The sequence below is a fragment of the Hypanus sabinus genome, chromosome 15 (assembly GCF_030144855.1).
Source record: "Hypanus sabinus isolate sHypSab1 chromosome 15, sHypSab1.hap1, whole genome shotgun sequence".
Classification (NCBI taxonomy): domain Eukaryota; kingdom Metazoa; phylum Chordata; class Chondrichthyes; order Myliobatiformes; family Dasyatidae; genus Hypanus; species Hypanus sabinus.
Window position 1 is genome coordinate 8,845,438 of NC_082720.1, and position 12,792 is coordinate 8,858,229.

The window sequence follows — 12,792 nt, forward strand, 5'->3', positions numbered from 1 at the left end:
CTGTAGCTGTATGGCTCCTGGAACACAAGCAATCATGCATTTCCCGAATCGGTCTGCTCTTTATTTGGGCACAATTTAGCCCTGAAGCCCTGCACAACAGGAATGGGAGTAATTTATCCACTATTTTTTGTTATGCATTCGTAGGCAAGCGGTGCAGGTTGGTAATGAGTAGGATACGCTCCGATTATTTAGAACCTAACAAGTGAGAGAATTCCAGAATTTGCTGTAGAGGGGCTCCCTCACAGGCGTCCCACAAACTCCGTCCCATGCCTGCCTTTAGAGTTTTGATGGCTTGTTGCATAGAAGGGTGTCCAATAAATAGAAGATCAAATTATTGTTGTGCCCAGCACAGTTAGCAGGGCTGTGGGTTAAATTAGAACCCACTCAATTAGATAGTTACTTTCGCTCAATTATTTAGACTGATCCGAACACCTTTCACGAAATATTTGTGCATATACTTACTTCAGGAGCCGAGGAGACCTAATGAGGTCTCAAATCAACATTAAGGCAACTAGGCAAAGGCAGGCGGATATTTCCCCTATGTCCTTAATCGCAGTTCTGCCGGATGAATATTTGGATCTTACTGACTCGGGATCAACTCTCCAAATCTCCAACTAACTACTGGTCTTTTCATTATAATTAGCCACACTAAGGTGCCCGCTGAAGTGTGGGGTGAATGGGAAGGGAGATCAGGCAGTATGAAGAATGTGTTGAAGTTTGGAGTTCAGCAATGCTTATCATCAATTTCGCAATGGCTATATTCAATTTATCAATGGGTCTCCATGGCCTGTTTTAATCTTGCAATTACAACGTTAAACCAGATTTCCCAGTTTAAAATTATAAGAAATCGGCAGTTTAGCCCCCGCTCATAACCCTCGTCGGTGGTTCAGGAACGTTGTGCAGAGTGGGCTGATTTTCTTTCAATGGAATTGTAGCATCTTAATTTTGTGCGGGGATCCGGAAAAGTCCCTGGTGGTTTCAGTCACCAATGAGGCTGTGTGTTTCATAACTGTGGACCCCCGAATGGGTACGTATGTAAGGATTTCACTATCTTGGACCTCTCTTTGTCATACAAGATAGGGAAGTGTTCTTCCTTACTTAATCGTAGATCTACTCTGAAACTTTTTGTCGAACACAGAACAGCGCAGAAACAGGCACTTCAGAACACGATGATACCAATTTTAACTGCTTACCTATCTGCACACGGTCCATATTCTCCTTTGCCTGCCTGTTCTTGTTAAATGTTGTTTCCGCTACCTTCCCTGGTAGCGCATTCCATTACCTACTTCTGTATGTAAGACCAAAACTTGCCCCCACATCTTTAAACTCCCCCCACTTTAAATATATTCCTTCTGAAATTTGTAATTTCCACCCTATTTAATGCAGAAAACCTTTTGGCATCTACAGATCTCGATAGTTAAATAATTCGAACCAAGGTTTGCTTTGCTTTCGTTGAGGAAAAGAAATAAAATGATCGGTTTGAGAAATTTATTGCAATATCAAAAACAGAAAAAAAACAGAAAGGAAATTGGATCGGTACTTATCAGGCTATGCTAAAGTTTAGAAATATGCAGAGATTAATCGAATATCGCCGGCTTCTTGCACCAGCAAATCTATAATATGCATCTCTCAGCCAGTGATAAATCGATCGATGTCATAACTCGCTCATTCGGCATCCTTGTCAACACAATCTATTATTCAAATTGACCCCGCACCACCCCCTCCTCCATTGCCCGGCTGGCGGGTATAGCTGGGCTCGGCTCCAAACAACTGCGTTCGGTTGGAATTGGCAATCTTGTCTTGACCCATTGACCAGTTCTTGTTAAAACTGATTCGAGTTCTCAGTCGGTGATCAATGTGGATGTGGACTGTGTCGTTGATTTCATTTTTTTCTCTCTCCTGCACACGAAGTTGGTATTCAAAGTGTTCCGGCAGTCTCCACTCAAACACTTCAGCTTAAAGTGTAAGGGTATCCATATAGACTGCTCAAAATGTGGTTGTAGAAGCAATTCCAGAAAATGGTGAAGCTGCGAACTAACTGGGTTTTAAAAGGCCAGTTAGTTAGTTGGAGCTACCTGGGTTTTTAAAAAGCTGTTGAGTTGCCAAAGTTGGTATCATTTTTAGAGGGAAATGAGTAACCTGGGTTAATGTCCTGGTTAACCTCCAAAGCCAGCAACCCCTATAATGTAGCACATTCGACCCAGGTAACATTCCCACCTATCCCCAAGAGAGCTCTCCCGTTTTGCTCCTACATCTTCGCTGCAAAGAAATCAGAATTCAAAGAGCATCCTTTTTGTATGTGTCTTTTTACTGTGTCCGTACGACCCCGGACAGCTAAAACACGTCACGAAATTCTCACCCCACCCCACCCCTTTCGGATTCCTACCACTGAAACTTTGAGGGGTTGCGAGGACTCCCAGGTGGACACCGTCAGCTCGTTGGAACGATTGCTGGAAACTTGTTTTCAGTCGGGTGGATCCTGTCGGCGTCAAAAACCACAAGGGCTCTTCCCGACTGAAAGAGCCGCTGTGCTCGAGTTTAGATGCGCTCGAAAATGTGGATGGCAAACGGAATTCTGGAATGAGGCTAAATTCCAGAATATGGCTGGTTACTAAAGGCCAGTTCATTATTTTTCCTTCGGCGAGATAGTTTGTGTAGACTACTCACGTCAGTTGACAACAGGCTGTCGCTATTCGAATAATATCAGCGGAAGCGCAAAGTAAGTTTTTATGATTGTATGAGGGTTGTGGGGTGAAGTTGGTAATTGAATGAACAGAGGAAGTGAAACGTTTATCCAATTTGTTCTAAACTGTTACTCTTTGTCACCACGCTGTTGGGAAAATTAGTCTCCACGTTGACATGGGGACTATCTGCAGAGGAAATCACGTTAGCTTTTAAAGATCAGACAACATGATTTCTCTCGCAGTTTATAATCGGGTCTCGGACAGACTGAATGAGGTGGTAACAAATGGTTAGGTTATATGAAGTATTTTAGGGTGTCTTTTCTTTCTATCGGGCCACTTATGGACCACGTAAAAGAAGGCACTGATTTTCTTCCTCTAACCCACGCAGTTGTCCCATTTTATAAATAGCCCTGTCAAAAGCCGCGACCGAGGGAAGGGTGTGTAAAATTGAGGCATTTTTAAAGAATGCCCAAATTCGTGATGAACTTAATTCAAGTTATTAAAATTAAATCCACCACCGTTCAACCACTCAGCGTCTTTCTCCATCTTCAGGGACCTTCTGTTCGCCCGCAAATTGACGTGATCTGGTAACTCGTGTTGGCGACGTGGGCGGCGTGGGGGGAGGGGGGAGCTTTCCTCATCAACTGCGCCGATTTAACCAGTTAGCAGTGATACAATTGGCCCGCTTAACTTGGAGATAAAGGATTGTCCTATGTCGGGCTTTATATGGCGATGGCACTTGCTCGATCACCAGGCTGACACACCCTTCAGCATTCAAGCTCCGCCGGCCGCTGCCATCTCCCTCCCTTGCCCACATTTCAGAGCCGGGCTGTGGGTATTGGGGCACAGAGGGCTCTTCCTCGCTGAAGGAGGGTCCTGAATAGCAGATACTGCACGAACAGGGTTCCAGACGCCTCTATTAAGCAATAATAGTTATAATGTCATGAAGGGTTTGTCAGTATCTACGCAGCCGAGACGTGGACCAGTAATTGTATTCGAGGAGCTTAGCGGTGTTTGCCGCTCGTGCCGAAAATTCCCAGATGTTTTGGAATGTGCAAGGTCGCGAACTGCTGTACAGAGAATGGTGGTTGTTTAAAGCAAGTAGGGTAAAACAGTTCGCCAGAAGTGGTCGGATCCCTGTAAATGTATTGGAATTCGGTCTCCCTTGGTAGGGGCTTAGTTACATACAGAACCTGATGTTTTAAAGTATTCCTTCCTCCCAAACTTTCCGGCATTCCATGACAAAGTCTTTTACAACCCGTTGAATTGACCGTCTGTACACGACAGCAGCTGGAGAAGAGTGCCCTATGCATTGGGCCGGTGTTTCACCGTGACTCTCGGTGCACTCGGCACCAGCCAGCGCTGCCGTCACCCATCCTGCTTCAGGGGAAGATTTATGCTTTTTTTTACAAGGGTAATTACCTATGGGCAAGCGGGTTAAACTCCGGCTTTATCTTTCACCAAAACAACTCGGTCTTGTTTGAGCATTGTTACTGTTGACAGGAAATGTGAAAGCTGACAACTGCGATATTATATATTTCAGCAAATGAAAGGCGAAGTTTCAGATGTTAACTAGGATAAAGAATTATATTTCCGAGACCTGTGAATTTATTTTATCTCGGTGACATAAAGAAAGGAGGCAGTAAAATGTAAATACATCGGGCGAATTTGGAGCAGTTATTTCATGAATCTCATTTAAACTGGCCACTGAAATGTTCAATAGTTCGGGAGGTGGCTTGGGGGGGTGGGGGGGACACACATTAACAACTTAGTTCAGTGACGTCTTGGCAGTATCTCCTGGATATTTCTACTACTGAAAGGTTTTAAGATTCTCATTCGCTGTTAACTTGTCCCGGCCTCTTCCGTCCGCTCTCGTAGCTCCCATTCTGTAATACCCGAACTCGACCACTGGGTGTCAGTGTTGATATTAGAACGGCAGATATTGCTCTGGTTCGGAGATGCAGCTGCAGAGATAGAACTGGGTCAGGAAACGGCACCGCAAACTTTGCCCTCATCCTTTCCCGAAGTTAACCCTTTAACTGTTTTATTGCCAAGTCAGAGTAGCAGCGATTTTATCCAAATATCTGTGATATGTTAAATGCGATTAACTCTATCCCTTGAACCAAAATCGTTTGGCGCTTAAAGGCGAGACAATCAGCAAAGTAAGAATGGAGGCATGGGGATGGTGGGTTTTTTAACCGTAGCGCCTTCTACATTTCTTTGTATGCGTGGTCTGGATATGTGGCTATCGACTGTGTGTGTGTGTGTTTTCAGATATTTTCAGTTTGTAACTCCGGGGCAAAGCCCGAAACAGCCTGACAGTCTGTGCTGAGATATCCCGTGCTACCACATCTCTGCTTGGAAATAATTTTTCGTCATTAAACGTTTTATATAGCAAGTCATATTCTTTTTATAGGAAGAGGAAACCCACGCGGCACCGTACTCCAACAATGTGTCTATCACTTTCATTTGGCTCACTTTTCAAAATCTTCCCTTCTCGCCTGTTGCCACCCCACCTCACCGCCACCTTGGGTTCTTCTGTCTGCTCAGAGCTGACCCTGGGAATCCCTCTCCTCGCTCTCTTGCATTCCATGGTCGACACTTGTTAATGCAATAGCAATAGACCCTCTGGTCTGGAGCTGACCAAAGCAGGGTAAGACCATGGGTCATTTTTCGGCCAATTCTTCCCGCCCCCTGTCATAACTCATCTCTTTATGCCTGCGTTTAATACTATCACTATCCTCAATCCCTGATCTTAATGAAGGTCGCAAAACCACTCGCCAGGTGGCTCAAAACTGGGTCTACTCCCTCCTCGCTGTTGAGTCGGACTAATTTTACCAATCTGTCAGTTGTATGGATATGCTCGGAAGTTAAAGTTATAAAGTTTTCTCTTTATGGATGTCTTGTAAAGGTTAGGTCTTTTCTTACCCATTGTTCATATCGGTATGTGTTGATAAATGTCCAACTACATGTACGTACACAGTTAAGAGGTGCATATGTGGCTGATAACTCCGGAAATTCGAACGCAGCAAACGACTGGAGACTTAATCATTCCTGTTCCTACTCCTTTCCCCAGAAACTCATTGCATTAATCTCTTAACTGACTAATCAGTTTGTTAATTTGCGTAATTTTTTTAACCAAGATAGTCTGCAATCGTATCACACAACTGTTTATCAGCGTCACCCTCACTCAACCCCGCCCCAGCGAACCTCTATGTTCATTGCCCTTGTGAATGCGAAGCTAGTAAAGTTATTATTAAACCCGGAATATAATAAATAATTTTCATTAGACTTGTAAATGTTGGATTCATAACAACATATTTCAGGTATTGATATCCTAATGGCAAATTCAGAATAAACTTCAAAAGGCGCATTTCCGCAACATTTCCACAACTAAAATTATGTTGTTTAGTGTAGGTTTGATGTTTATCAAACATTTCCTCTTCCACGAGCCTTTCATCTGATGACATCCTGATAATTACCGTGTGAGCGGTCTGATAAACACGTTTAGTTCTGTTTGACTGGACGAGTGCAGCGGTGGCCACACGTCGCCGTTAGATGGCGCGCTTGTGCACAGAATGCCCATCAACCTGACTGCTGTTAATGAGTCGCACTAACTTCCCCAACCTTCTCCGGTTCTTGTTTATTCAATCCTTATTATCTTCACTCTCTGTCTCCTTCAGCACCACCCCCCCCCCCCCCCCCCAGCTCAACTTCTCATTCTTACAAGTCACCTTCTCTTATTCTGCTCCTTAGTTATTCCCCATTCCAAGTCCTTCGACATTTTCTGAAAGTTTACATTTTCGTTGCAAATAAACCTATTGTTCCGAGCTCCTGCTCTCAAACAAGCAAAAGGTCTGTTAAACATACATTTAATGAACTGGAGCATTTGGGTTTGCAAAGTGTTAAAGAGCTGCAGATTGTGTAGGTATTAATATATCGCGAGTCAATCTGAACGATTTTACGTGGCTTTAAAAACAAACTATATTATAAGTCTAAAACCAGACAAGGCTCGTGCGCGTATAAACATATAAAGAAACGCTCATTAAACTGCGGCCAATAAAATTAAAATGAAAGTAAATAGTTGGAAGAGATTTTGAAGAAACTGGGGCGTGTAATTGCACACCGATTTAGGTTGGAGTTAGGTTGCGCGATGGGACTCAGTCCTTGTCAACACTGTACCTGACTCCAAAAAATAACTGAGCCCTAAAGGCAACAGGAAAATAAAACCAGCGCTAACACTCCAGCAGCCTGGGAGATCCCTCAGAACTTTTTTTTCAGATTAACAAACGTCTCTCTCAGATAGTGGTCCAGTGTTTCGTTTGAGGAGCTGCCTGTTAAACCTATTCCCAGGATGCCATTTTCCCGTAGGAATGTTTTTACCCCTACCTTTGACCACTTGCATTATGTAAGGCTTTGCAAATTACTAGCACTAACGGCACGACGATTTAACGGTTCGCATATCTTTGACCAACTCAATGAAAGGTGCAGTTTTAAAAAATGCTCAAGATCCCGTCGCAGGATTTGCTTTTCCTAGTGCGCCGTCCTCAAGGAAAAAAAGAATTTGAATATTTGAGAGCCACGATATCTTGCCTAATACAAACCCTGGAAGAAAATGTCACGGCTGAATATACGACAGAAATTCAATAAGACTGTATGTGTTGGAGTTCATTCCGTTCTTCCCTCGCATATTTCGGGTCTACAAGGCATTAAAAAACATTTATGCCGTTCAGTAGAAGCGATTTAATGTAAAAAATAAAACGCCTTTTTACCTAATCGATGGGACGAAATCATTAACTTTTCCCAATATTATTCAACGGCAATGTCGTTTAAATAATTGTTTTAATTGGGTCAATTTGTTACTTGGGGGAGAAACTGTAGGAAGCAAATAAATATTTTATCGCATGCATTCACGTGTGTGCTAGTAAAAATCCTGATGTATATTTAAAAGATCACTGTCATCTCTCAAAGCTGATGGAACCTTTGTACAAAGCTGTACTAAAGCGAAGTAACACTTTTCAGCCTCCTTCGCTAAAACGCCTTTTCCGGGAAGGATCTGTAGCTATCGCACTGGTTATGATCGATTGGAACAAGCAATATTTAATAATGAAAGAAATAACCCTGTGATAACTATCTCCGCAGTTTTATTCTGCGGTATAACGGAATTTTGCCGGGATTCTATAAGTTTTTCATGCTCACTACTTTATTTCGAGTTTTACTTAATCGGTGTGCGCAAGGTATGGATAAATTTAAATATTTAATGTGATTTTACCTAATTCTCTCCCCTCGTCTAAAGTGACATGGGAAAATTGGAATGAAGTATTGACTGAAACTGTTTTCATTTTTGTGTCATCTCTCTCCCTAACCCCCCCCAATCAAATTCGCAATTAATCGAGATTAACGCTCTGTGCTCGCTCGGCGGTCACTTCCCTAAAGAGTTGGGACCTATTTTCCTGGTCACGTCCGGAATGCTTTTGAGGCGCTTCGTTTCCTTGTCCAGAATTACTGTGGTTACGGTGTGGAAGGTCCACCTCCTGGCCTGGATATCAACATTCAATTGGGACGGACCCCCCCCTCAGGACACCCCGCTCGTTGGAAGAGCACTGCAGGCCAATGTAACTTTGGCTCTGTTTTCTTCACCTTCCAAAACGTAGGCTTGAGCAGAAAGTAATTTACATTCGATCGGTCAGGATTGGGGGTAGTGTGGGGTTTGGGTGGAAGATGAGATGGGGGTGTCTGGGCGGCGTGTTTGTGTTTTGACGGGAGATGGATTAAAACAATATTCAGCCCCAAATTCCCTGAGTTCTTGTGGGAGAGAGTCAATTTCTCCATTAGTCAGGGTGTGAGTGAAGGTTGCCGTCTGCACCGTGATTCTTTAGCAAAGTTATGTTCTTCTGACGTGTTCCCAAGTAGCGAGGATGAGAATAAAGTTCAGGCGACAGATACAGGGAAAGCTCTGGGATCCGAGGTCGGAAAAAGAGCTGTCCGTTTCAGGCTCTCTTACCAGGAATTTCCCCCTGTTAAATCCAGGCGAAAAGAAACAATTTTGAACGGTGCTACATGCTGTACATACGGTTATTAAATGCGAGATAAACCCTTATCTGTGTATGATGTTAATACCCATACACTCACATAAAAACATTCAAACCTACAAGTCATGGTGAACATGATTCTGCTTTATAAGAACAAAATAATCACATCTCTTGTTTGTAAGATGACCATTCGTGTGCATCTAGTTCATTTACTTTTTATCTTTCGCTATAAACTATCATTGATAGCGAGCATCAATTTCTAACTGCGTTCGTATTGATAAGGTGAGAGAGCGGAAGTATTGGTACATGCTGTGTGTGTGATCAGTGTGTCTATTGTCTATACATGTATTTAACATACGTGCAAGTCGTGTGTGCGTTTTGTTAGGCATTGTGTGTGAGCACATGAATGTGAGAGTGGCGGGGACGTTATAAGTCATTTCAGGACGCACATCGGATTTGCCTAGTTGACAAAGGCCCTAACGCCAGCCCATCCTCTTCAACTCTTGCCAAAGATATTTCATCCACCAACGCTTCTCCAAGAACTTTCCAAGACGAGTACCTATGGGAAGGAGCAAAGCTGTCTGTGTTGATTTAGCAACCTCACCCTTGAACAGGTGTGGAGCGGGACGGTGGGAAATACACACCTCAGCGGCGTTGGCAGATCAGGATGTGCGACTCTGGGTGAAGTTGCAAGGTTGCTTGGCGAGCGATGATCAACACACTCAGATCAAGTAAACTCGTGTGAATTTTTTTGCAGAAAAATATATTGTTCATAAAATAAATATTTCATAAAGATATTGTATGTAACCAATATTCCAATGGGACAGATTGTATTTCTAAAGAGTGAATTCCTTCTACCTTTGCCGCTTTGTTATGTCAAATATGAAAAGAACAAAACATGTTTTACTCTATTGTCAGGTTTTGCTGTCAATCATGAGCACGCCGCATCGCTATTGGCTCAGGGTGGAGGCGGGCTTTACCATATTTGGTATGCATCGTTCAACCTCTTCCCCCCCCCCCCCCCCACCAGCTCTCCAACCCTCTCACTTGCTGCGACCCATACGGGAGGCTGCTTGCCCTCGGGAAGAGACAGGGGTTAGAGTGGGGTAGCTCAAAAAGCGTGGCAGCGAGAGAGAGAGAGAGAGAGAGAGGTAAATCCGAATTCCTTCAGGGCAGTCGGCTCCCATCACTGACTCCCGCCCGCCCCCTCCCTCTCCGCCTCCCACCCCGAGAGATCAGAGAACAAGCATTAGTCCCACCAATAATACCCACCCCCCCCGCTCTGAAATCCCCGCATCGTTCACAAGGGAAAACCTCATCGTCCCGCATTTCCATTCATTCGCTACACCGCAGATGCGACCGTTTGTGAATACACACACACACACAAACACACACATACACACACACACTCACACACACACTCATGCACACACACTCACATACGCACACACACACACACACACACACACACACACACACACTCACAGAGCAATAGAGAGAGAGAGAGAGAGAGAGAGAGCGAGGGGGAGAGAGAGAGAAAATAAACTTAGTTTTTCTAATTAGACCATGACACTTGGTGCTCAGAAGCCTGTCAGTCCGGCCTGATTTTTCCGTGTGCTTCAATCTCACCTGCTCTCTCCACCTTTTGACCCTCTTTCTTGGGAATATTTTACTTAGACGGATCAGAGTGCCCCCCCTCCACTCCCGTTCTCCCCCCCCCCCTCTCTCTCACCCATCACTTTTGTTCCCTGGTGACCAGCGCAGCACAGTTATCACTATTATTTTTGCACTTTTTTTGGAGGATATACTTGACGGCCGTAAACTGCGTTTCAACATCTTTAACTGTTCTGGTGGCTTTTGACGGCGGCGAGGAGAGAGTGGGGGAAAAGACTAGCTTGTTCCCATGTTTGGGATTCAGGAAAATATACAACGAAGCGGGGGCAGCATGAAGGAAGAACCGATCGGAAGCGGAATGAATGCTGTCCGCTCCTGGATGCAGGGAGCCGGGATAATGGATGCAAACACGGCCGCTCAGAGGTAGGCATGGCTTTGCTTTTCATGATTAGCCCGCACCTCCGTAATATCAATGTGCGTATTTATTATGCTTGGTAGATCTCGTAAAAATCGGTTTCGAGATCAAACCAAGCTCGTATATTTTATCTGACATCTTTTAAACATTTCTTTTGCGATCATTCATTGTCTGCCTGTTTTTGAGTCTTTTCGCTTCTTGGATGAATGTATAAATTGTCATATTGCGACCATCGGTATTTTGCGCTACGCTCTCCCCGTTATGCTGTCCCCGTTAGCGTGACGCTAACTTTTCCAAAAACGTGCTTTTTTAAAAGAAAACGATTTAAAACCACTAATACTACAATAATGCAAGTTTTGTTGTAAGCGCTGCGACTGGTTCCCGGAATCACTAAACTGGCGGGTTAAACATTTCATCGTTTCTGACACTACATTGCAAATTAACCAGGAATTTCGTAAAGTACAAAATTATTTTGTATTTAGGTTTAGAAGAAGTTTAGTTAATGTAAATTGTGTACATTGTCTTGAGAACGGATAGATTTTGGAGTTCTTTTGTCATTCGGTGTCTGTTTTCCGCTCACCGACTCCCCCTGCTCTTATTTGCCCGCAGTGGAGTCGGTCTAGCCCGGGCACATTTCGAGAAACAACCGCCTTCTAATCTGCGCAAATCCAACTTCTTTCACTTTGTACTGGCCCTATATGACCGCCAAGGTCAGCCAGTGGAAATAGAGCGGACAGCATTCGTGGGCTTCGTGGAGAAAGAAAAAGTAAGTTTAATTTTGTTTCTGGAATAAAAGTTTGAGACTAGCTTTTGGGAGACGGAACAAGCGGGAGTGTGATTGAACTGGATATCAGTTACCACCACTGAGATCGCAGTGATTTCTCAATATATTGCCAAAATATTGTATAGTATGAACAACTACCCTACTCGAATTAAGTCGATATTTTAAACTCTGTCTTCACTTCTTAAATTAAAAAAGAGAAAAAAAGTAATTGACAATTTTCCATTAAAAATGATAACTCAAAAGCAAATTACCCAGATCTTCGGCGAGCGAGTTACTGCGCGCATCGAACAGACCGGGATCTCTCACCTTAAAACTTTATACAAGGAATTTTAAATTAAGGTTTCGCTTTATTTAGTGGAGTTTTTTTAAAAAAAAAATCGCGTTCTTTTCAAACATCGTTTCAGGAATTAAGTGGAGAAAAGACCAATAATGGGATTCATTACAGATTACAGCTGCTCTACAGTAATGGTAAGTTGTTTTCTCTGAGTTGTGCTAACTTGCAAATCCGCCACAATGATTGCGGGATTCACCTCTCCCGTCCTGGGGCAGACACTGCTCAAAGTTCGCTTCCGAGAACCTCGCCCGTTTCCCTTCCGTCTCGTTTGCGCACGCCATCCCGTTTATTAGAAGTGTAATTTCTTACTGTCTCGGAACTTCACTTCTTTTAAACCCACACTCTGCCTTCAGCTCTTTCGCTCTCTCACACACAAAACATAGGCTTTAAGTTTGCTTTGCCCCGCACATCTGCCGCCCGCCGTTCTTTAGTGCGTATTTCCAAAGGAGCTGGAGTTTTGCTGTTTAATTTTCGTTGTAGAATCACATAAAACCAAACGCAATTTGCATTAGTAAAACGTTTCCAACACTTACCCACGATGGTCCTTGATCCGCTTTTAAATAATCATCCCTCCACATGTTTTCACCTAAAAGGACTGCTCCACACTAATCACACCTTCCCATCCTCTGAGTTGGGTTCTCACACACCTGACAGGCGAGGAAAGGGACACAAAGTGTTGCTGTCGCTGTTTTAAATGCGAGTCCTAACATCTTCAAGTTGAAGCTGTCAATTTTCACTCTATTCCTATGATTAGGTATCAGGACCGAACAAGATTTGTACGTGCGACTCATAGACTCGATGACAAAACAGGTAAGCCAATCTTTAATGCAAGGATATAAAAATAATTTCAGAATGGTTAAAAAAAGCAATTTTAATCGTGTTGGGGGAGAAGACACGGGTCCTGGTTCTGATGCTTGTGCTGTACGGTT

The 12,792-nt window shown here is 43.6% G+C and overlaps 1 protein-coding gene across 5 annotated transcripts in view; it reads left to right on the forward strand.

Moving 5' to 3' along the window:
* The first annotated feature begins 9,766 nt into the window (after positions 1-9,766).
* Positions 9,767-12,792, forward strand: part of ebf1a (EBF transcription factor 1a) — a 468,633-nt gene continuing 465,607 nt past the window's right edge. Inside the window, exons 1-5 of one of the 5 annotated variants that reach the window (XM_059989982.1) lie at positions 9,767-9,867; positions 10,518-10,753; positions 11,355-11,511; positions 11,934-11,997; positions 12,618-12,673. In XM_059989982.1, the coding sequence (XP_059845965.1) occupies positions 10,620-10,753; positions 11,355-11,511; positions 11,934-11,997; positions 12,618-12,673 (411 nt within the window). In that variant the 5' untranslated portion in view covers positions 9,767-9,867; positions 10,518-10,619. Of the gene's footprint in view, positions 9,868-9,917; positions 10,754-11,354; positions 11,512-11,933; positions 11,998-12,617; positions 12,674-12,792 lie in introns of those variants that run through there. The other 4 variants (XM_059989983.1, XM_059989985.1, XM_059989984.1 and 1 more) reach the window with 4 other exon arrangements.